Source organism: Diadema antillarum, unplaced genomic scaffold, assembly GCF_040938485.1.
Source record: "Diadema antillarum isolate AM-2024a unplaced genomic scaffold, OU_Dant_1.0 seq00000687_RagTag, whole genome shotgun sequence".
Lineage (NCBI taxonomy): Eukaryota > Metazoa > Echinodermata > Echinoidea > Diadematoida > Diadematidae > Diadema > Diadema antillarum.
The window spans coordinates 556,477-583,148 of NW_027271592.1; the positions used below are offsets into that span (position 1 = coordinate 556,477).

At 38.1% G+C, this 26,672-nt stretch overlaps 1 protein-coding gene across 1 annotated transcript; it reads left to right on the plus strand.

Moving 5' to 3' along the window:
• The first annotated feature begins 1,489 nt into the window (after positions 1-1,489).
• Positions 1,490-25,605, plus strand: LOC139737244 (cholesterol oxidase-like). The gene is made up of 8 exons (XM_071647919.1): positions 1,490-1,534; positions 11,092-11,144; positions 14,280-14,518; positions 21,893-22,026; positions 22,463-22,656; positions 23,384-23,558; positions 24,092-24,525; positions 25,008-25,605. Exons 1-8 carry the CDS (start codon positions 1,490-1,492, stop codon positions 25,603-25,605), a joined length of 1,872 nt encoding a protein of 623 aa, XP_071504020.1.
• Positions 25,606-26,672: the final 1,067 nt, after the last annotated feature.

Sequence of the window (26,672 nt, forward strand, 5' to 3'; positions counted from 1 at the left end):
CTCGTGTGGGATTACAGCGCAGATTGAGGTTCTTACCGTGACAAACGTGGGCAACTGTGATCAAATGATTAAAAGTGATCAGACAGTGCGTCAAACTTTGCTCAGAATTGAGAGATAAAACAAAACAGCAAGTACACTCATGTAATTCTATTACGCAATCGCTGATTACACTCAAGTTATTGCAAAAACAACAAAATGCACACTCACGTAATGTCTAATTTTATAGAAAACTTTCACATTAGTGGCAAAAATATAAATAGAAATGTTGAAATACTTTTATTTTGTTATTATAGATCAAGGTGGATATTTTTTCTTACTCGAAGCACAAAACAATAGATACAAGTATTACAATGCAAATGTTTAAGAGCGAAATGTTAAGCCATAGTGTCCGCATTTAAAATTGTTCACAGGGGGTCATCCCATTTGTCTGACACTCACGAGTCATACACACTGAGTTCTGTGGTCATACAGCCCACGAGTTCGACATTGATAACAGGCCCACGAGTCATACAGCTCACGAGTCATACAGCCCACGTGTTTGACACTAGGTATAAACAGCCCAAGAGTTCGACAGCTACAACACTGGGCTTAATTTGTCGGTCTCGTGGGCCTTATTGGCTTAGTGTCGAACTAATGGGCTGTATTACTAGTGAGCGGTATAACCATGAAGCTACTTGTAGCTTCATGGTATAGCTCACGGCTGTATGACTTGTGAGCTGTATGACTCGTGGACTGTATGACTCGTGAACTGTATGACTCGTGGGTGTCGGTCTCGTGACGTGCACCCTTTCACAGGGTATTTAGAGTTGGCATTCAGATGTTCGACACTGCAGAACACATCCCTTGGCGTCACCGGTAATCCGAAACAAAATAGGCTGGGGGGGGGGGGAGGAGGAGGTGTAGGGAGGGCGGACGGGGAGGAAGGGAGGTATATAATACTCCCCTAGAAATAAAAAATGTCTACCACTTGCTAATTGTAGGACTTCCATAAAATTGTAAATTGACTCCCAGTGTTCATGTTACTCATTTTATATCGACATTCATGATTGAAAGCCCATCAAAATCACCGCTTTCCCACTGAAGTATTCATAAATCTTCACTGCCCATTTCCTATACTTTGACTTCAAATTAATAAGAATGAGTATGTGTCCTCGCTTCGAAAGAGATTGCATTCGCTAAATTATCGATCAGAAATACGATTTTGATATCTATATTATTGTTTGAACCAGTTGAGGAGTTGAAGAGTGATGGTGTCGACCATGTCAACAATAATTAAAGACTATTCCTGAAGGTCGTACTGTGCTCCACTTCAATTTGTCAACTCGAAAATGGAGTGAAACCGCATTATAAATCTCGTTGAACTTTCATATCAAATATTGATATCAATTGGCGGCCTCTTCAAGTACACATGTCTATTGTGAGAGATACACACAGGCAGCGGTATTGGTTTCACTTACGCCTTGACCTTTGACATGTAACCTCCCTGCAAATGCCGATAAAGAGGGAGACCAACAACAGCTTCCCCCTCATCCTGGTACGATTTCTAGAAGAAGAAGAAGAAGAAGAAGAAGAAGAAGAAGAAGAAGAAGAAGAAAACACTTAAATGATCATGACTACTTTCAAAAGACAAAATCAGACATGTAAAAACAAAATCACACGTGTGATTAAATGATGAAAGGAACGTATTGGTTTTGTTTGAATTAGGTTAGATTGATCATGGCATTAGCATGGCATGTGAAATCATCTTGCATTCACCTTTCGGTTAATGAAGTACAAATGTAATAAGTGGTAGTTACAGTTGTAATTTAATATCGACGTCAAGGTTAAGTCATGCTCTCTCCTATCTCCTTTCGTTGACGAAAGACTTACCATTATGACGTAGACCTTTCGGAATCTATGACATGCGCAGTTCAGTTCTCAAAGTTTAAAGGACAAGTTCAGCCAAACATATACGTGCATGAAATGAATGCAGCAATATTAGCAGAACGTATGGTTGCACAGTCCATCATTTTTTTTTTGGCTTACCTTTCCAAGTTCTAATGGTCACTTTAAAGGTAGCAGATGTAAGCGATAGTGCTGTTAGAATTTTCATTATTGGCTCCCAGCAGAATTTGGTGTTGTATAGGTTAACCCCAAATATACATGCGGATTGAGTGAATGCAACAATATTAGTAGAACACATCAGTGGAAGTTTGAAGAAGTTCGGGCAATCGGTTGAAAAGTCATGATTTCTTTTTAAATTTGGTGACGAAACCACTGGATCATAAGACTACTACAGATCATGACATCACATATGGACTACCATAATAAAGAAAGTATAAAGACAATTTCACAAAATATAATTTCATATGAAAAGTACACATTCCCTGAACTTGTTGCTGACATAAATTATGTCAAGGGTAATATTATTCCCCCTGCCGCAAGAGGTAAGTCTTGTGCTCTTTCGTTATGCTAGAAAAGTGATATTGTATTTTCTTTACATTTTCTTTATAATTATGGTAGTCCAAATGTGATGTCATGATCCGTAGGAGTCTCCTGATCCAGCTGTGTCGTAACCAAAAGTAAAAAAAAAAAAAAATGATAATCATAACTTTTGAACGGATTGCCCGATTTGCCTCAAACTTTCACTGATGTATTCTACGACTATTGCTCCATTCACTCAATCCACATGTATTTTGGGAGTTAGTAAATGTTGATAGTAAATATCTGCATTAATTCTTAAGCACATTTTAACATCATCCCAGACAAAAATAAAATATAGTGGGGAAATTTTGCACCAAAATGTTGGAAGTGAAGGGGCGAGGAACCATCTCTTCTCCGCAAGAAGATTACAAAATTCAAGTCTGTGCTTGTCGACCAAATTATCTGATTCCTGGGGAATATTCTACATACTAATCTGTCATGGATTAGAACGTACTTCTCCCGAGTCAAAAACATTGACCTGATGATACAAACAAAAATCTTGAAAATGAATAAACGTGCACTTACCTTATGGTTGGGAGATCTCACTTGGACTTAGGTAAGGAGAGAGAATAGTAAAAATTCGAAAGAACTGTGAATATTTATAGCAATGAAGAATATTGCTAGAGGTCGCATACCACTAACTGGATCAGATCACATTAGCTGAAAATCGGTCACCATGCTTTTTTATTCGTGGATGATATATTCATATGAGAGGAAACAAAATCAAAGCATGAAGGTTGTAGCGCACTAAATGAATGTACCTAATTCACTATAATCTTTTCTCTCACTAAATATAATGAAAAAGAGAAACATAATCATCGTTTTAAGGTCGCACCTCAGAACAGCTTAAATTCGCCCACCGTGTAGTTCTTTCGGCGAATGGTACCTGACAAAGAAGATTGTCTTAAAATCTCCAAGGCCGACTTTTAGTTCTTGATACATTTCTCCGAGAGGACAGAGATGATATCTTTAAAAGATCACAATGTTGCCTAAAAAAAGAAAAGGTTGTTTGTGTGATCATTGTTGAACTGTCTTCTGGATGGAGACGCTGCTGCTATTTTGTACGGACATTCATGGAATTACAGGTTCAGAAGGTTGAGAGTATTTAAGCCAAGGAAAAGAGACTGAGACTATGTACTTAACATGTCTATGTTTGCTCATTGTGTGCTACCAGACTGTCAAACGTATTTGTCTATTTGTTTATCTGTTTTACTCTTTGGATTAATGTGTTTTGGGACTTTTGTTGTGATTAAATGTGTCGAGATTATTAGTAACCTTTAAAGGAATGAAAGGAGTGAAATTCCACTGGTCGTAAAGATAAAATGGTAGGAATTTATAGTCTTCTGTTACATTTTCATAAAGTTGGTATTTCCAAGGAGATAAGAGAGTTTCTCGTACCTCCTCGGCATCACACTTTGCATATGTTCGGCAAGCCTTTCTGTAGCTATCAATTTATATCATTTTATTTTAAATCGAAATAAATTAAAGGGATGGTACAGTATTGGTGGATGGAGATGAGAATTAAGCTTTTAACTTTTGAGAGATACCAAGAAAACGCTTATGAAATAGTACAGAGCATACCATTTTAAGAGGAATTCAAAATTGATTTGATGAAAATCGGGTTTGGAATGACTGAAACATCGAAAAACAAAGTAGAACAAAGCGATCGTAATAAAAGGTGGGTCCTACAGTCTATTAGAATCGCCCTGTTTTGGATATCTCAGCCATTTCAAAACCAATTTTCATCAAATAAATCAACAATAAATCATGGAATTACATGCTCTTTCATATTTCATAAGAGGTTTCTCATTATCTCACAAAAAAATGTTAGAAACCTGAAGTCAGGTCTCAACCAAAACTATAAGATCCCTTTAAGAATCAAATCAATATGATTTATATTTCCAGAGGGACATTACTGATGACGATACATTTTACACAGTCCGGGGAGTTGGAAGGAGAGGGGTAGGGATATCGACACTTTTCTTTGCTGTTATCGTTGGCGGTATCTCATAAAGGAAAGGTTACATTGTTTGAGAATTTTTTTTACTCATTCTAATGTATTCTGGGTTACTTTTCCAATCCACGATGGTTCGTTCCATGCAGATACAAAGTTAATGTTGTCGTTGTTGCTTTAGATATCTTTTCATTAAGAAAGTAACTGAAACGGAGCAAGAAAAGAAAAAAAAAAGCCTTGAATTAGCAAGGAAAGAGAAGAAATGCATGATAACCTCAACTATCCTTGGGTAATGCATTTTCATATCAGGGTTCGTTATTCCGAAGGTTCGTTAATCTGACAATGAAATAGGGTCCGTAACGAACCTTCAGAATAACGAGCTGTGTTTCATATTCGGGTTAATGAACCTTCGGAATAACGAACCTTATTTCATTTTCGGATTAATGAATCTTCCGAAAAACAAACCTTATCACATTTTGGGATTAAAGAACCTTCGGAATAACGAACCTTCGGAATAACGAACCATCGGACTAAAGAACCTTCGGAATAACGAACCTTCGGAATAACGAACTGTAACCGTCCCAATGTAATGTAGGTATGTACTAGTTGCTTTCATGGAACGGCTTGTTGTTGCAAAGAAAAAAATAGCTGCAACTTAAACGTCTGGCGGACAGTTCTGCATGTCACTAAAATCGTTATTCCTTTACTTGTGGATTAAAAAGCTTCTATTCGCAGTGGCGGATCCAGACGGGGAAGCACCAGGTGCGAGCCCTCCTTAACTTCTTTGTTAAAGCAAAGGACATAGCACTTCTCAAGCAATTCTCTCCTTTATTGAAAAAGTAGCCAAAGCAGTAGATAGGGCTCATCACACAGTGGGTGTCTTCCTGGACCTCTCCAAGGCCTTCGATACCATTGATCATAAAATATTACTTCATAAATTATGTCACTATGGTATACGTGGCAAGGCCTTGGAGTGGTTCAGGAGTTACCTCTCTGATCGTAAACAGTATGTTTTTCTATCTGGTCAAAACTCCTGCAACCAATCTGTCACCTGTGGTGTACCTCAGGGTAGTTTACTGGGACCTCTTTTATTTATTTTGTATATAAATGATATAACAAATGCTTCTAATATTTTATCTTTTGTACTTTTTGCTGATGACTCTAATGTTTTTCTTTCTCATTCAGATCCTCATATTTTGGTGGATTTGTTAAATTCTGAATTAAAGAGATTGTTATGTTGGATAAGGTCAAATAAGTTGTCTATAAATCTTCTTAAAACTAAATGTATATTATTTAGTAATACTTTAAATAATCTTCCTAATAATATAAAAATAGATGATATAGTTATAGACGAAGTTGCATCAATGAAGTTTTTAGGTTTGGTTATTGACAATAAACTTTCATGGAAGTCACATATTGATAGTATTTGTCACACAATATCTCGAAATATTGGTGTTATTAATAGAGTTAAATATTATTTTTCTATTCCCACCCTTTTAATGTTATATTCAGCTTTGATTTTACCTTATTTGAATTATGGCATCATAGCTTGGGGGAACACACATCCATCATATCTCGACAGACTGTCCCGTCTCCAGAAAAAAGCTCTTCGAATAATTTGTCATGTTTCTTGGAGAGCCCACACCGATGTTTTATTTTCTGAAAACAAAATTTTAAAGATAACTGATATTTATTATTATTGTCTTGGCCAATTTATGTATAAACTTTCTAATAATTTGTTGCCGTCTGTCTTCACAAGCATGTTTGCGAGAAACCGCTCGTTCCATAAATATCCAACTCGTCACTCAGATGAATTCCATCTGCCTTTAACTAGAACAGTGTTTACACATTCTATATTTACATTTGCTGGACCTAAATATTGGAACAACCTTTCTAACAGTTTGAGGACATCTCCAAGTTTAAGTTCCTTTAAGAGTAATCTGAAGAAAAATATTTTGAACAGTTATAAGAATTGTTGATTCTTTATTGGTTGCAAAGAAGTGTAAAATCCAACCTTATATTCTATTGGAATTACAGCTAAGCGGCTCCATCCATCCACTACCTCTCGTGTCCTTCTATTTTTTTTTTTGTCTCTTATCTTCACACCACGCATTAAGCTGCTTTCTCCCCCCCTCTCTCTCATACACACACACACACACTCACACACACACACACACACACACACACACATACTATTTTGTTTCTCTCCTCTCTTTTCCGGCATGACAGCGACTTAGTGTAGTGTAGGGATTTGTTCAGGGTTTTTGTTTCGGATAAGTTAGGTTATAGGTCTTTTTGTCTTAGTTTCTTTGTTTCATCCATTTTCAATGCTTATCAGTCTATCGATCATATAATTTCTTGTATTACGTGTGGGGGGAATGCAGCCTACAAGCTCAGCTTTTTAGCATTCCTCCCCATTTCCAACATTTTCCTATACCTACAAGTTTTCTGTAAATTTATCCTTTACTTTGTATGATGAAATTTATGCACTGTATTCAATTTTTGTAATATATTTATATGTTTTTGTTGGAAATGAAAAATAAATGAATGAATGAATGAATGAATGAAAAGAAATAAAAAGAAAAATGGGGGCACGTGCATGCGCTCCCTTTAAAAAGGCCCCCCTCCCCCTTTATGGAATTCCTGGATCCGCCCCTGTACTCGTGTCACACAATGCATACGCTTTCCATACCCAGCAGTCCTTCCTTGAGCAAAATTCAGTACCCTGTAAAACTGCACTATGCACTTAATCTTTAGTAGACTCTGTATTCATATTGTTGCAAAACTGGAGACGTCAACCTCGAAATGCGATACCTTCATATTGTACCAGCAGAATTACTTTCGCCTGGGTCTTACGTATCTGTAAAATGTAGCAAACTTTTAAGATGGTTGAAATTATATGCAAAATTCTTTTTCTGTCATCTCATGCTGTAATGCAGAGGAGAATCACTTTGATTTTATATATGCAAAATACATACTGATGTGAAAACTAGTAGACATGACAAACAATAATTACTCTAACCAGATTGTACATTGTAATTGATTATATCAAAAGTAATCTTAATAAAGTATTTATATCTTAAACTTGTTTTGTCCAAAAGTTCAAAATGGAAGAGATGTGCTGAGCACTTGTTATGGTATATGGATACAAGTATAAACGAATATGATAGGTTTACAACAGAAAATCATAAATCACAAAGGTAATGCATATAATCAGGTAACAGCATGCAGTCGAAAACCTTTAATTTCAATTCGATTTCAACCACATTTCTCTTGACATTATTGATGATACGCACACACATATTATAGCCATTATCCTTGATTGAATCAAGCTCACAATTATTAACAATACTTGCAAAAATTTACCTGATATTTTAACTATATAATTTCAAACTTTCACGTGTTTTAGGGGAAAAAAATCAGTTGTCTTGAATGATCTGACTGAATTTGAAGAGTTGATGAGCATACATATGAAGTTATCTTTTTTTCTGTAAACGGAAAAGAATTATGATTGTAACATTCTGGTATTTCAATAGATGTATTTACAGATTAAGTGACAGTGATAAGATTCCTCTTTATGTGAATTTAGAAATAATGGTCTAGAATAAGTATTTAAATCATATTCATGCACTGTATCGAAACAGTGACCTCTTTCTTTCATCTTTGTAATGATACGTTTGCTTGTAGCGAATTCTTAAATGTTTACCTTTGACAAGATTACGTTAAGCCAGCAGCCAGTATAGATTCCATTCACTGGGCGTAAAAATAAAAAAACAAACAAAACAAAAGCAAACAGGGAACCAACAAACAATAACATCACAATTCTTACGTATGACGCTACATTTAAGGGGTGATACAGTTTCGGTTGAGATGGGGTTTGAGGTTTCCAACATTTTTTGATGATTTTTATTTTAGACGATGAGAAACCTCTTATGAAATATGAAAGAGCATATTTCATTTTCATTTTTTTCATTTCAATTTTATTTTCATATTTCTCACATATATCACAATAAAGTATATAAATACGAAAATTATACAAAACATAATTTAGATGAGACTTCATCAGAATGTACAGAAGTTTGATTTGGTATAAACACGAGGTCTGTATGCATGCGAATTTAAACTGTGGTCATAATGCGAAAAAAATATGATGGGGCCTGCGTAAAAGCATTAGCTTGTACAGCCGCAGGTCCCGTGAGTAATCAGATTAGGGGGAGTTTAAAGTACGGATGTTTTTTAAGACCAACTATATCTGGGGAAACCGATTAAAACAAACAAAACAAAAAATCCAATTAAATATATGTCACTAAATAAAAATACAGAAAACAGAAAGCAGAAAGGTCACATGTTGCAGCAGTGAACAACAACTGCAGAGATTCAAGGAGTGTGTTGCAGAGTATAGAAAATGGCGTAACTGTATGTCATAAATACATAAGTAGAAGGTGGGATAATGAGATTTGTCGTGAATGTAAACAATACCGAAAGCTCGGAGTAACATTCCAGCATGGGTCCTAAAACCAAGCATTCCGTGTGACCATAGTAACCGACAGCTGTCACGCGCGAGAATTTCGATAACCGAGTGGAACAATAGGTGCATGAACAGCGCAACAGGCAGACTGTTCAAAAATAGTGTTCATGGTTAGGATCCCGCCGGACTAAGGTGGGATAGACAAGGGGTAACATGTAAAGAGCAACAAGAACTATACACTATGCATGCCGTACAATGTAGCTGCTAAGAAGATATTGCTTCAGTTTTCGTTTGAATGAGGTTACAGTGGTGCAACTTACAAGTTCCATAGGGAGTTCGTTCCAATATTTGGGTCCAGCGAACATAATGGTTTTTTTCGCGAAAATTGTTCGGGTACGTGGAAGGTGATATGCGTAACGTTGACGAGTTGGATAATCATGAACTGTATAATTTCTTGTAAACATTTGGGAAAATACGTCTGGTAATTGGCCAGTTGAAAATTGAAACATAAACAGGCCGACGTTGTAATAAAATAACTCAGGAATTTTCAAAATTTTATTACTAACGAAAAGTTCGTTCGTGTGGGATAAATATCCAGTGTGGTTAACAATTCTAACAGCTCGTTTTTGTACAAGAAATAACGAATCGATAAGGTTTTTAGAAGCATTTCCCCACGCCAGAATCCCATAGTTGAGATAGGGAGATATCAAAGTTGAATGTATGCTCTGTAGAATATTACTTGGAAAATAATAGCTAAGTTTGTTAAGAACCCCGGTATTTCTAGCAATAATTCTGCTTACATAATTAACATGGGTTCTCCAAGATAAATCACTATCGATATGAAGACCCAAAAATTTTGTATTGTTGACCTGTGACAGATCAATGTTGCTTATCTTGACAGAGAGAGGTAACACAGGTAGCGAATTACTGAATAACATATACTGAGTTTTATCAATGTTTAAGGATAATTTGTTCGCAAAAATCCAAGATTGGACAGAAACAAGTTCTTTATTTATTATGTTTATAAGCGCATCAGGATTTTGATGAGAGAAGAACAAATTTGTATCATCTGCAAAGCAAACGAAGGAGAGAATCGTAGAGGAGTTCTGGATATCATTAATATATAGAATAAAGAGAAGTGGGCCTAACAAGGAACCCTGTGGAACACCACAAGAAATCAGTTTTGGTTGGGAATCGTGACCGTGAATACTTACAAATTGTTTTCTATTCGTTAAATAATCAGTGAACCATTCTAGCGCCCTTCCCCGAATTCCGTAATGATTTAACTTATAAAGTAAAATGTCATGGTCTATTGTATCAAACGCCTTGGAGAAGTCAAGGAAAACACCGACAGTGTGAGAAACATCATCTATAGCATGAGCTATCTTATCGATAAACTTGAGTAATGCGTGAGTTGTACTATGTTTTTTCCGAAATCCAAATTGAGATTCAGTAAATATTTTAGCCTGAAGAAAAAAAATTAAGGGTGCGTTTGTACACAAGTCTTTCGAGTATCTTTGAAAAAGAAGTTAAAAGAGAAATGGGGCGATAATTATTGACAAGGTCTTTTCGCCCTTTTTTAAAAATGGGAACAACTCTGGCTACTTTCATTTTTTGAGGAACTTTACCAGTAGATAAAGATTGATTGAAAATATAAGTAAGAGGCGAAATTATTTCATGAATCACATTTCATGAATCACATTTCATGAATCACATTTCATGAATCACATATAATTCTATAAGGAATGGAAAGTTTATATGATGAAAATTAATGTTGAAATGGCTGACATAGCCAAATTAAATTTTAAAACTTAATTAAAAGGAAAGGCCCACCTTCTATTAGGACCAGTCAGGATCGCTTTGTTTTGCTTTGTTTGTTTTTTTTATATCACAGCCATTTTAAATCCGATTTTCAGCAAATAGATTTTGAATTCCTCTCAGAATTGCGTGCTCTTTTTCACCATAAAGTGGTTTCTAAGTATCTCATAAAAGGTTAAAAGCTGAATTCTCACCTCGACCAATACCATACCATCCCTTTAAGCTCAAGAGCACTCATTCTCTATGTAAGAGGTGAACTGTGCAGCTATAATGATCCTTCGTCATGTGCTCATTTTCTTTGTGTTGATGGCAGTGCTATGCTTCATTAAAGGCAGTCAAAGACTTGAAAGGTCATCCAAACTTTTCCCGTGTACTTGGATGAGGAAAGGGAGAACCTAAGGGTCGTTTTACCCCAAGCGTCCGTCCAGCAATGTCCAAATAACTATGTATATGAAACCAAAATTAATCTGCATGAGCCTTGTTTAACCTATTATCAGAGTTATCATGTTGCATGGTGTTTTCTTTTTTTTTTTGTGAGTGAAATTTTTTTGGCAAGGAAATAATGCCCAAACTTCCAGAAGAAAAAAAAAAGAATCCACATTTGATATTCCTACTTTGTAGTAGGCTTACATTAGAAGCACACAGCGCCTTTCAAATCTGATGAAAATAATTTTCATCAGATTTGATACAATCTATTTGATGCAATTATTGCGCTCATTGGCCAAATACACCAACCAACATGTGTGGACAATAATAGAGGAAAGTCCTGAACGGAACACACACGTAGGTATACATAGACGTTTAAAGAATGGTTTGTTGACGAGGTACACGATCCAAAACCCTCGTATCATCTCCACATTTTAAGAATATATTCCATTTCGTTCTTTCTCTGAATATTTTCGGCAGATGGCACTGATCTAGGTTTCAGACAAGATCAGATGTTCCCCTCGACGTATCGTCATCAATTTTGTCCAATACGCCCCTATGTTGTGTTACGTGGCGCGTGTTGTTCAATAAAATTATATGTCCATGACCTCTTATACCATATAACAATATAGGGGTAGTATCAACATTGGAATGCTGTGACATGTACTTAATACAGATCTTACCCATGCTACGTCGCGATATTCCTTTGATCATTCCATAATGGGACTTTGCGCTTCGAAGCACAATGAGGTAAAGTTCTCATTTTGTTTTAATTTTATGTCGTACCATTTTTCTGAAAGTGAAAGTTTAACCTTCTGCATCTACAATTTGTATATTCGTCGTGTATTGAGCTAAAACATTTATTGTCGAGTGTTATCGTTGGCTAGACTGTAATTGATACTAAACCAAATTTCAGTTGCCTGTGAAGTGATCACCCACATACCTGAAGATGTGATAATCTTACAAGGAACAATACGTCGATTATTGAAAGGGCATATTGCACAACTTATGTTTCATCTGCTTTCTTGTTTATTTTAGACAATTTACTCGCATTTAAGGATTATTTTACAACGTCATTGCGGTTCTTCCAGCCAACTCTCTCCACGGCTTCATTTCGTGAACATTTTGGTAGAATGATCCTGACTATAAATTTGTTGCGATTAAGTAGATATGAAATGAAAATCAGTAAACAAGCAGTGTGTGACGACACAGCAGCTGGAAGTGTCAAAATATGGCGTGGGAATGGTGTGGGCAGACAAGAAAAAGACATGTCAAATAATGATTACAAATATGCCAGACTTTTGCTGTTGCCTGCAGCTTGCAGACTAATGTCAGTCACTATTCATAATGAGTGTAATGCACAAAAGCTGTTATGCGCTATGTAACCGCCAAGAAATGGTAGTGACGTAGACATGGTTGCAGAGGTATTCATCTTGCAACACCCAGTATAAGAAGATTGAACGACATCAATGATGATAGTGATATAATCAATTGTAATAACGGCAATAATAGCAAACAAAAACAGAAGTTATAGTTATGACGATGTGATACTGATGGTAACGTTGACAGCGGCAACAATAGAAATTCAGATATTATGCAGGTATATCTGAATGACAACATTGTTACAGTAGAGTCTCAGTAATAGTGGTTACAGTAGTAGAAGTTTGGTTTATAATATGCGCAGGCGTATATATTGAAAAGATGATTGATGGTCAGATAAATTCTGATAGAGCATGTTTCATAACATCGTGAAACATAAAGGCAGCAATCGGGAAAGCAAGTAACTAAAGCAATCGTGTATCTACAAAATTGAACGATGGTTTCAACATGTTCAAAATATTTAATACATTGATATCCAGAAATTAGAAAACTTGAAGTAGAGAAATGGAAGATAGACTGCCGTCAAACATTATGACACAAGTAGAGCGGCAGGCTAGCCGGTTGCACTTGACTTGGACAAGCATTGTGTTAAGTTATTATTGATAATTCTTTAAGACCCCGTAAACCTACGCACTGCACGAACATTATCACCTTCTTGAGGTACGCATTCCTCGTCAATAAATTCAAAGTCGAAATGCGAATTTCGGTAAAATGACACACCCTATAAAAGCCGACAAAGATTCATTTCCCGCTTCCTCAAGGCTGCGGCAAACTACATAGTGTTACTAACATAACATTATTGACTTTAAATTATTCATTCTTAAATTGCAATGTGTGTTTTCTGTCCCGTAGTGTCTGTCTCGGTTTGAGTTATACTGTTGTAATTAAGAAAGTCTAAGTTTCTGCATCGATTTCTTGAGTGTCCACAATGATAGAAATAGTGTTTTTTAATGGACCCTCATTTTTTTAAAACATAGCTGCAATAAGTTTTAGCTTTTGGTTATAGTAACCACGAATTTCCTTCTTGCAGTCAACTCATGTGTATTTTCAATTATTCGTAATGTATTTACATCATGTTCTGTAGAAGAAAAATGAAACTAAGTTGAATTGAACTGAATTCAAATGCATTGCATGGAATTTGTATCGCCACTATTATTTTGACAGACCATAATTGGTTTTACACGAATGAACTCAATGTATGGAAAAAGTACTTCACCTCCTTAAAACTCTTCACTCATTATGTCAGAGGTTTTATCACTTAATCCTCTTTTATCTCATCTTAATTCTCATAAAGGGATGGTTGAGGTCAGGATTCAGCTTTTAAATTTTTGCAAGATACCAAGAAACCACTTTACGAAATGTTCAAGAGCATATGATAATTCTAAGAGGAACTGAACGTTTATTTGATGAAAATTAGTTTTGAAATGGCTGAGATATCCAAAAACAAAGTAAAACAAAGCAATCCTAATAAAAGGTGGCTAATAAAAGGTGGGTCCCACTTTTATTAGGATCGCTTTTTTTTTTAGATATCTCAGCCATTTCAAAACCGATTTTCATCAAGTAAACTTTCGATTCCCCTTAGAATTATGCTATTTTGTATTTATAAGAGGTTTCTCATTATCTCAAAACATCATCATAAAAAAAAACGTTGAAAACCTGACGCCCCATGTCAATCGAAGCTGTACTATCCCTTTAATACCTCCTTCGTCTTTTTTTTCACTTCATCTTCCTCGGCATCTTCTCCTTCTCCCTCATCCTGCCACCTCAGATCGACTACTCGTCGTTCAGGCTTTCCTCTCACGGCAGAGAACTCAAACCGCGGTACGACGTTGTCGTCGTTGGGTCGGGATACGGGGGTTCCGTGGCCGCCTGCCGGGCGAGCCGGGCGGGCAAGTCCGTGTGCGTCCTGGAACGTGGCAAGGAGTGGCTCCCGGGGGAGTTCCCGGAAACAGATCTAAAGTCTCTGAGAGAAGTTCAGGTTACGGCCAGCGGTCATCATCAATTGCTTGGTAAATACTGTTTGCGTGTGCGCACATTGTGTTTGTGGTTAATTCTTACTATTGAAAATAAAAATATAGGTTTTTCAACGCCAATTTCGCACTTTTGTCAGTCCAATTCCTGATTGCTGCATTCAATTTAGCAAAATTTAGCGTAGATGACATGTTCGGTATTTCAATTTTATGATCTCTTCATTCAAATTCATTTTGGAGCATTCAAATTACCTATAACCTCATTCTAATTAACAATATTCAACTGAAATGCGTAAAACAAGCACCATTTCGTTATTCGTTCATTCAGTTTAGAATGATATAGTCACGTGATCACGTATATGCTGCGTTCATTCATTCAAATTCAGTTTTGGGCATCCAATCTAACATCTTTTGCAATCAATTTAGCACACATTTTTATGCTTTGGTTCTTTCTTATTTTTTTCCAATATAGTTATTGTTTTGTAAGCAACATTACATGTCATATTTTCGTATTCATTTGAGAGATTTGGCAACAGTTTTTTTTTAGTGTGCTTATTCATGGCTCGACACTAACTTTTTTGTTTGGTGGCCCGATGGGGCCACCAAAATCCTAAATTTCATATTTTTGGTGGCCCGAGAGAAAAATTTGGTGTCCCGAAAAAAAAACCAATAAAAAACATTAAAAGTCCTCTTTTTTTTAATGAGTCAAATATTTAAGATTTATGATAGTAAGAATTAGAAGTTGGACATGTCTACTCATACATAAACTTCAACAAACTTGCAACACTCACTCTCAGGCATTCAATCAGTCCTTTTCATCCATCCTTTGAACAAATTTAATTGCTAATTTCCGGCGCAAAAAGTTACGAATTTATTCACATACTTTTCAAAAAATTTTGGTGGCCCGACTTTCATTTTTGGTGGCCCCGGGCCACCGGGCCACCGTTAGTGTTGAGCCCTGTCTTATTGAGTCTCGCAGTCCGAAGATCTTACAACTTATCTGGCCGTTGAGCATTTTATTCCGAGTGTGTCGGCCAGTTCTCGGAAGTCATGGTTATGATCATCAAAATGTTCCTATAATTCTTTTTCTGTCTTCTTGAGAAATACGTCTGTATCTAACTTGTGCCGTCATAACTGTAAGAAGATGAAGTTAATATGTAGTACTGGTACATGTAGGCCTATGATAACATGTATGAAAGAAAAGGGCGTTACAGAACAACAAACTCGAGTTATATAAGGTTAAAAAAATGATACTTTCACTGCTTAACAGTGTCTGGATGAAACTAAAAGTCACATAGAAATACATGTTTAAATGTTCCCACCTTTTCAAAAACAAGAAATAACATGACGTTAATTTGAATGAAAATGTTTGGAATTTGATTGCGAAATTTAATGACTGAAATACCCTTTTTGGAGAGTGGTGGCGAATTTGAATGAACGTATAGTACCAGCCAATTTGAAATTTGAATTACATTTTTACGAATTCAAAAGCCACATGTTCAAATTTCATTGATCGAAATACTAAATAATTGAACGCACAAGTTGCAATTTTGAAAGATAGACTGTGCGATAACGAGGTTTTTGCTAAATTGAATGAACCTTCTATCAAACGGACTGACAAAAGTGCAAAATTGGCCGGGAAAACCTATATATGCAATCAAATTGGTTAGCGGTCACGCTTTTATAGCTGTCACCTGTCCACAGCGGCCACCTTTTTTCGTCTCTCCCGGGAGGCCGCCGAAGATATGTTTAACGGTATATACATACATATCAGTTTCATATATATATATATATATATATTAATATTATGTATACCTATGTAAGATTATAAGAAAATATAATTTATGCATGTTTGTATACATACATAGGGCCTATATATTTTATTCATTAATGTAGGTAAAATTTACATTGATTGCAATCGTATTACAACGTCTCTGAAGTAATGCAAAGGGGCATTGTGACTATTAGTGGATGGCATTCTTGGCGGGGTTCTCGAGCTTGAATCTCTTCCATTGGCTACCCCATGTTCCTCTCAAAAGAGGTGTTAAAGGAGACCTCCGGATGATTTTCAGATTTTTACATTTGAACAACTATAAATTAGTTATACTGAGGACAGAGTTTCAGAATTTGTGATAATTGGGATGAGGGATAAGAATATTTTCAAAATTTAGAACAAATTGCAATGAACAAGAATGATGACATGGCACAGTCACCATAAGAATGCATGAGTTGGGGCTCAAGGAAGCTGAACAAAAGAAGAAGGCATGCATAGATTATACACAGGTGAACTCGCCAGCAAGCGGTATATTGTAATGAAATTACACTGCTACATTTCTGAAATATGTGAACCTCCTATGTCATCATCCTTGTTCAGTGTAATTTGTCTGAGGTTTTTCAAAGTATTGTTTCTCTGCTCAAGAACCACAATAAATGCCACAAATCTATGCATGGATTTGTTGATTTATGTAATACATGATGTTAAATTATGAAAATCGTCTGGAATGTCCCTTTAAAAGTGGTACCTGGCAACGCTATACTATAATAGGGTACTATGGTATGATAATATTACCCTAGTGGGGGCGCTGTGGCATAGTAGATAAGACTAGCAACTCCCGATCGGAGGACCGAATTCAATTCCTTCCCAGCGCTTACGTTCTTGGACAAGATGTTTTATCCTACCACGTCCCTCTCGACCCATGTGTATAAATGGGTACCTGGCAACGCTAGGGTAATTATAATTGCAGGACCCTCTGGTATAGAGGAGAGCAATACTGAAAAGAACTAACCTGCTGGATAACAAAGACTGTATGTTACCATGTTACTCAAATGTTGCTACAGGGGTTGCGTTTTAATGCCTAACACCCTGCAGAATTGATTTTTGTATCTTCACTTCAAAGTCGTCTTTCTAAAGTATATGTTCGAGTGATGGTCCGCTTTCTGTTGTATGTTTTTGGACATACATAAAGGAAGACAAATTGCATATCCCTGTAAAGCTTGCATAGAGTCTGGTGGTCCGGATATGTGACCCTGCACCACAAAACAAACAAAAAGACGCCAGACATGAACTTTTAGTTGAGACCATATTCTGAAAGAGCAGACTTTAAGCTTTAAAACGATGTATAACTCAAATCGCATTGACTCTATTAACCTATCTAAATATTGGAAAAAAGCACAAACTCAGGAAAAGAGTGAACTGAGAAAAGAGGCTCTAAAGTAGTGTCTATTCAAGCGCTTAATCTTTACCAAGCCGTGCTGGCTGTGCGATGAATGGGACAAAAAACAGGGAGTAAACCACAGGAGTAACAACAATGAAAGGATTATCAGATAAAACTGAAATTGAGCAGGCCTAATTAACACATTCTGTCCATAATTAATGCCAACTTTCAAAGCAGTAGCATTATCCTTTCAAAAGTTATTACAGTTGAAAGTGAAGAGTGTGTATAAGGTTTTTCAGAAATGAAAAGGGGACTCTAAAGACACACCTAATCACACTATTGTACCAAAAATGTTCGAGATAAACTGCTAAAAACACACTTTCCTGCCCGTTTTATGATCCCAAATGTTAGCATAATGTAAAAGAAGATTTGCTCTTTCAGAAATATGAAAAAGTCATGATCGGCTAGGTTGACCCATTTCACTTATTTTCAGTCCTCACGCAAAATCAGCGTGTGCGACTTTTTGTTCGTTTTGTGATGCACGGTCACATATGATATATATATATATATATATATATATAAGTAACAAAGCTGCAACAAAGTTCATGCTGTATTCACCAACGGTTTATTTCTTCACACAAATTTTCGGGCGTCTCGCCGCCCTTTCTCAAGTGTTGACACTGAGAGAACAATAACAAAATTAAGCCATAACAATATATTGCAACCGTGTTACCAAGGATGCGCGCTTTAACGCATCAATGCTAGGCATCCTAACACCCAGCGCGCATCCTGGCAACAGTGCAATGTTACGTCATAATGAAATTACAATGAGTATAAAGCATACATGAAAAAACTTGGCACGACTGATACAGAAGTAATTCCTCTGAATACGCAGCTGCGGTGGTAATGTAAAAGCAGTGCATTATTTCTTTCAAAATTCAACATACACATAAATTAACTTTAATTCTAGTGTATAGATAATCTTTACATAATCTGAAATTATCATGATTAATATAAACATTCGATTTTTTAAAATCAAACTGAATCGTCACACTGATGGTTATGCAGAATATGTGCAAGCAGTTTACCATTCCTTTCAAACTTCAGCATACACATACATTAACTTCCAAATTCTGTTGAGTAGATAGTCTTTAAATAATCTGAGACTATAGCATGAATATGAAATACGTGAAAAATCATATTTTTCTTCTTTTGATTAAATAGATACGTCACAATACGTCTCGGAGTGGAAAAAAGACTGGTTCCAAGAAATGGTTAAAAGGAGCGTCAGCATTATATCACTCAAGCAATATAATGATAAGATCTATTGCAGCGGGGTAAACGGGAGAACATACAACAGTAAGCGGCGCACCTACTTGTAAAAAGTGTAGTTCGTGAGCCATGATAGATCTATGTTCATGCCCTGTCCCTGGAAGCTTCGTGTGCGGATGATTGTTTTTAGTTCTTTCACGTGTCTTTCTTCAAATGCTTCCATGTCCTTGTATAAAATGCAACATTGCAGATCTGTTAGTGTGTGATTTGTTTTGTTGAAGTGTTGTGCGACTGGATGTTGTGTTTGACTTCTAATAATTGTGCTTTTGTGATTGTTGAAACGTTGTCGAAAGTTTGTTGTTTCTCCGATGTAGACAGCCAGGGGACATTGCTTGCATGTAAGGCTGTATACTACATTCTTGCTGTTGCAGTCCCCTGACGTCGGATGGAACGTGTGGCCGGAGCCAAGTGTGATATCTGTATCTGTGATTAGGTGAGCGCATATTTCACATCGTTTGTTTCCACATTTGTGATTTCCAGTAGGATTGATTGTTCTGTTGACTCGAGATCGTGTAAGCAAACTTTTCAGGTTGCGTGGCTGTCGTTGTGCATGTAAGGGACGTGCTGTTAACTCGGGAGCTACCGAATGGACTTGTTTGAGAGTAGGCCATTCTTTCCTCACTTCCTTCATGAACTGTTGTGATGTGGGATGATATGTTGTTACAAAGACTTTGCGTGTGTGTGAGTCTTTGGGTTTCAGATTATCATGATGTAGTAAGGATGAGCGTCTTTTTGCTATCGCGCGGTCCCTACCTGCTTGCACAATGTCTAACGGGTACCCCGCTGCAACAAATTTTTGCCCCAGCTTCAAAGACGCATCCAGAAATTCCTTGTGATCAGAAATGATTCGTCTGTAGCGGAGCATTGACTGTACACAATTGACCTCTTAATATGATTAGGATGGAAGCTGTTGTACTTAAGATACGTCTGTCTGTCTGTAGGTTTGTGGTAAACAGACGTGTTCAGCTTCCCTCCTTCTTTGCGGATAGTCACATCAAGAAAGTGTACTTCTGACCTAGAGCTGTCCATAGTAAATTTGATGTCGGGATGAACCATGTTGAGCTTGGAGTGGAACTTCGACAGCTGTTCGTCAGAATGGGGCCAAATGAGAAAAATGTCGTCAATGTAGCGGACGAACATGCTAGGTTTTAGAGTTTCTTTCGAGAGGAATTCTTCCTCGAGTACGGCCATAAAAATACTGGCATATGCTGGCGCAAATTTTGTACCCATGGCAGTACCCTGAGTTTGTAGAAAGCATTCATCATCAAATGTGAAGTAATTGTGTTTCAAGATGAACTGGGCAAAACGACAAATGTCTTCTATGGGCATGTCAGAAGAAGGGTCGTGTTTGGTCAAAAATCTACGCAATGCATTAACCCCATCGGAGTGAGGAATGTTCGTGTACAGACTGACGACATCCAAAGTGACTAGAGAGCAATTTGGAGGAAGCTGAATGTTGTCGAGTCTATTAAGAAAATCATTGGTATCTTTTACATAGCTCTCGATGTTATGTAAGACCCCTTGTAGATACTTGTCAATGAAAGCTGACATCGGTTCAGTAAGTGAACCTACACTGGAAACAATTGGCCGTCCAGGCGGAATGATCTTATGTTCTCTCGATAACTCAGTAATTTCGGAAGTTTCCAAATCGTCAGCATTTTTGTCAGTGGCATTTGCTACCATCGTCGGAAGTTTATGGATCTTAGGTAATGTGTAAAATCTACTAGTTACCGGCTTACTTGGTACAAGTTGTTTCGCTTCTCTCTTATCGATGTGTTTCAGGTTATTACAAAGAGTCTCAGCTTCCTTCGTGAACAAGCTCGTAGGGTCACTGTCAAGCTTCTTGTAGAATCTAGTGTCGGACAGTTGTCTTTCCGCCTCGGTGATGTAGTCCGCTGTATCCTGGATGGTGACGGCTCCCCCTTTGTCAGCAGGCTTAATCGTGATGTCAGCGTTGTCACGCAGGGATCGGATGGCGTCTTGCTGCTTCCGTGATATGTTCGATGAGGGTTCCCGTTCAGTCTCCTTCAGCAGCTTGTCGAGGTGTCTCTCCACATTGCTCACAAACGAGTCGATGAAGGGGTTTCTTCCGCTGGGGACAGCAGGGCGTCGCTTTTGATAGACTGGTTTCCTCGTCGGCCTAGGTTGCGACGCTTCTTCTTCCTCTGCCACTGCCTCTGATTCTGGGCACCTGTTTGCCGCGCGGAGTTCGGTTCGGCGGATTTTTTATGTGAACTGGAAAGTGTCGGCACACAGTTGCACTTTATCGAGTCGCCTATTAGGGCAGAAAGACATACCGAGACGAAGTACGCTCTCCTCCCCTTCAGACAAAGTGTAACTCGATAAGTTAACTATAGGCCTATTATTCCTCTCACTGTCACTAGCAGGAGATCTAGTACCTGTACCAGCAAGGAATGTTGACTCACCGCGTAGTTTCTCCAGCTTTTTTTTGCTTTATACTCATTGTAATTTCATTATGACGTAACATTGCACTGTTGCCAGGATGCGCGCTGGGTGTTAGGATGCCTAGCATTGATGCGTTAAAGCGCGCATCCTTGGTAACACGGTTGCAATATATTGTTATGGCTTAATTTTGTTATTGTTCTCTCAGTATCAACACTTGAGAAAGGGCGGCGAGACGCTCGAAAATTTGTGTGAAGAAATAAACCGTTGGTGAATACAGCATGAACTTTGTTGCAGCTTTGTTACTTATATATATATATATATATATATATATATACATGTATATATATATATACATGTATATATATATATATATATATATACATGTATATATATATAATATCGATAAACAAACATACTATTATTTACTCCATGCATACATTTATAGACGAACTCCGCACTAGTGTTTGTTATAAACTTTGGTGATTTGATACTTATTACCACTTTGTTTCCTTGCATTGAGGTCATTCTACCGGTCTATACGACCTCGTCGTCGGACACGATGTCGCCGTTCTTCAAGGTAGCGGGCTAGGAGGAACGTCCCTGATCAATGCCAATGTCGCTCTCGATGCCGACCCGAGAGTCTTCGATGATGAGGTAACGAGGAAAAGGGAATAGAGATTTACAGTTATTGTGAATGAGAATAACTGTCACAGCTTCGTAAGCAATCTCTGTTTTTGGTCTGTATTATGATGCCGTTGTGTGTGTGTGTGTGTGTGTGTGTGTGTGTGTGTTTAAATGAATATATGATGTGTGTCTTTTTAGATACTGATTATATAATGTTTCTATAAACAATCAGCTTCATAATACTAATCGTTATGATGTATGACTTCATTTCACTTGGAAAAGATCATGCTCTGTATACAATTGTTCGCTTTTTTGCGTACACAAGGTTGCGTCACTATTAGTTGAATCCATTTTTAAATCTTCAGGACACAAAAACAAAATGGAACTATTAATTTGCAGCTAGCCTTTTCTGCTTTGAAATGAAATTAAAGATATGTTTGTTGCTTGTTATTTTCTGACTGATCAGGTGTGGCCGAAAGCCCTCCGAGACGATCTCGACAACATCAACGGTCAGGATCGGACGCGATTCCTCGATATGATGAGGCCGGCATCGTACCCGGACGACTTTCCATCCCTGACCAAGCTGGACGTCATGAGGGATGCAGTCGATTACCTGGTCAAAGACATAGAGGATCTGGGAACCGACGATGTGTTCTCAAAGTAGGTGATTCTTCTTTAGTTATAATGGCTTGCCGTAGCAGATGTAACCAAGACGGTCTTTAAAAAATTGTTTCGTTGTAATTCTTGCTTGGGGTGGCGTCTTACTATCCAGAAATGTACACAAGATGGCAACACGAATGTGGAATTTAGGCCCCAAACTTGTTTAAAAACCAATCAAGAGCCCAAGAAAATGCAATGCCTATACAAAAGGTCACCAGATGACACCCGAACAACTCAAGAAGTCTACAAAAAAGATGAATCCTCATAATAAAATAAACATTAAAATGAACTAAGTTCTTTGGGTTAACCTTTTGGCTTGCCAAAAGATTTGACACCGCTTACGAAGTTGCTGCGGGCGGAGAGCCTGAGAAACTCCATCGGGGGTCTTCCGATAGCTTAACATGCTAAGATGCCCTCACGAATGACGGCAAGCGTATGCGATCAGAGCCGAATTTTGCGTTTTCCCTCATCTTGTAAGCATCTTTGCTCAATTTGGGGACAGTGTGACGCCTGCATGGAAGAATGTACGTACGAAGCTAATGATCACGTAATTTTGCAAAATTCATCTTGAAATTCATCCCATTGCTATCTGTCCAACTGACTCGGGTAAGCCTGCAGATCCCAAGAAATCAAAGCTCCCTTGCAGTATTTTTGTTAAGCCATTTAACAATTTGGCTTAATATCGAAAAGAAGAAATAATTCTCAAAACTCGCTTCTCATCACATAGACCGCCGCTGTACGTGAACTTCAATGACATGGAGGAGAACCATGTGGGCGTACCGCAGCCAGCTTGTGTCGGGTGCGGCAATTGTTGCAGTGGGTGCAACACGGGAGCGAAGAACACCCTCAACTTAAACTACCTTCAGGACGCCAAGGCCAATGGAGCAGAATTTTACACCAAGGTATGAAAGAGTAACTCAAGGACATGAGAGGAAGTGAAAATGCTCAATTTACAAAAGTCGTGTTTTTTTTTTTAATAATCGACATATTTTTTTTTCTAGTTTAAATCGGCTGTAACTTTAGATTAGCTAATATCTTAGCTTGTTTCAGGTGGGAATAAATGTTTGCTGAGGAATTGAGGTCGACTTATGCCATTAATTTTTAGTAAATACAATAGACTTGTTCGATTTGGATGCTGTTTCTTTGTTTTTTTTTTTCTATTTCAACCGTAACTGAGAGGCCTAGTATGCCGAACAATAATTGATTTATGCACTGACATAGCAATGCGCCTGACTTATTGCAACGCCCATTGAATCATTTCTTCTTCTCCTTCCTTTTGGATACCCCCCCCCCCCCCCAGTTCTGGCCGACATAAGTTACAGTGCATTAATATTGAATAGGTCTATCAAACATGAATAATAAGATACAACTGTCTGGCGCTTATGTGCCTTGCACCTGTTTTTAATCGGAAATTGATAAATCTCCATTTATACAGATGCTTGTGCATTCCGTAAGCCGTGACAAAGAAAAAGAAGAGTGGGTGATTCACATCTCTTCGGACTACCTTGGCCAAAAGACCACGAATACTGTCCGAGCTGGTACAGTCATCCTTGGTGCAGGTGCCCTCGGATCAACCAATATCCTCCTCAACTCGGCGGCAGCGGGACTGAGCGTCTCCTCCAAACTCGGGCAGCGTTTTTCGACGAACGGCGACACGATAAATATGGCCCACAACGGCGAGCGATACACCAATGGTGTCGGAAAGCGGCCGAAGAAAGTCGATCCCGTGCACGCCGCCAAACCGAAGAATCCAGGGCCGGGCCCCTGCATAGCTGGAATAATTGACATGCGCCGAAAGGAGTTTGATCTCGAGAAGGGTTACGTTCTGGAAGACGGGACGCCGCCGTCTTGCGTTGAACTGATGTACAGGTAATCCCCTTCCCCCCAAACACACACACACACACACACACACACACACACACACGAACAAACAAACTCGTCGATCTCAGTCAACAGATTCAAAAAGGGCTCAATTAATGTCCAGATGCAAGGGAAATACAAGCTCTGTTATTTCAATTCAATTCAATTCAATTCTATGTCTTCATTCCCTTGTCAATGAAATGACATAAAATGTCAAAATACTATCAACATCGATCATATTTTTCAAAGGTATAAGAAATTACATTTAATGAAACGCATTAGAAAACGTATAAAGTTAAAGTAATGTCACTGACTATGTACACACACACACACACCCACACAAAACACTTTTAGCAAAATTTCAGTAATGTAGCCTAATTGGAATGAAGGGGACAGTTTTCACAAGCAATGCTTGGCTATAGGAAAATGTTCCTAGGTATACATATACATTCCAACTCGATAATTATTGTTTAATCATTGTTTGTGATCAGGTTTCTGTTGATGGTCGGATGTGTTGATACGGGCATTGACACCACGCCCCATGAGAACGACTGGCGAGAGCTGGGCCGGATGCTGACTGGACGGGCCTATCATAACTCCCTGGCCCTGCTCTCCATGAGTCAAGATAATTCCCGTGGTCGTCTCGTTCTCGACGAGAAGAGTGGTAGGGCGATCGTCGACTACCCCGACGTCGGAAACGAGGATAACTTCCAGATCGTGATGGATGGAGCGAAGAAAGTGTGCAGGGGTATGAAGGCAGAGCTGATCCCGAATCCTTTCTGGCGCGGAGTCGTCTCCCACTTCCGACACGCCCACGGGATCATTACCGTCCACCCGCTGGGCGGATGCGGCATGGGCGAGAGTGGGGACAGAGGGGTCGTCAACCATATGGGACAGGTATTCGTCGGGGATACGGCGGAAACTCACAAGGGCCTATTTGTCGTCGACGGATCCGTGATGCCGCGGTGCATTGGCGTCAACCCGTCTGTGACCATTGGTACCCTCGCCGAGAGGACCATGAGGTTGCTTGCTCTGGAAAACGACTGGACGACATCTCCCTTTCCAGCAGCAGACAACATCCTGTTGTGAACAATTTTTTGTCCGACACTTTCTCCGTTTCGCTGTGTTTATCACTCTATTGTGTCCTTTTTTTTATTCTCTTTCTCTTTCAGTCTGGCATTCTGTGTCCTCTTCTGATTTATTTTTTGGCGAAAATTTACAATATAATTGATTCAACAGAGACTCTCGACGTTGTGCAGCTATACAGACAATCAAGTAAATAAAACTCCGTCATTTTCATTTCAAGTACATTTATAAGGCACGAATATTTCGCAATCTATAAAGTATAAGCCACATTTACCCATGTGAGGCAATTGGTGGGAATCCGCGCGTAATTTTAATTGTGGCAGCCGTAGTGAAGGATGATTAATATAATGAAGTATCAGTACAACAGGTAAAGTGTACAAACAAGTCATAAGCTTAAACATATGCTCTCTGGAAGCAGGTGTTTGGCTCAAGCGAAAGGAAGAGCGCATTGTTGTTGCGATCATATTACTTTATGAAGATTTCTAAGGGGGAGGGGACTTTAAAAAAAGAGAGAAAGCTTAAAGCCACGGAGTGCATGATGTATATACCTGAGCTAACATGAAATGTTCCTTTAAAAATCTTTTCACGCTTTGTGTTTCCTATATATAGTAGCCGGACATTTATGTTGTCATGTTTTATAAGTTACCACGCATATACGTAATAAAAGGTAATGTTAACTTAAGTGTCTTTGGTAATTGATATAATGCAGGCAATGAAAATAGATGGTGAAGCAAAAATAACGAAGACCTCCGTGAGAAAAAAAAACGGAAATAAGAGAGAGAGAGAGAGAGAGAGAGAGAGGGACGAGAGAAGGACAACTGATATATAGGGTGACAAACCTTTACGTTTTTATGCGTTCTTTTTTTTCTCCCACTGCAAGACAATTAGTGAGGTATTAACAGGCTGTAAAAAGCACCTTCTTATATGCACTATGAAGATTTTTTTTAAAATCATTTCTTGTTAAGACAATAGGAATTATAAGAATAAATCACATAATTATCTACGCGAATTGTCAATTTTGGTATTTGATTGCGAAATTCATGAAAGTAGCGAAATGTTTTGACGGATAT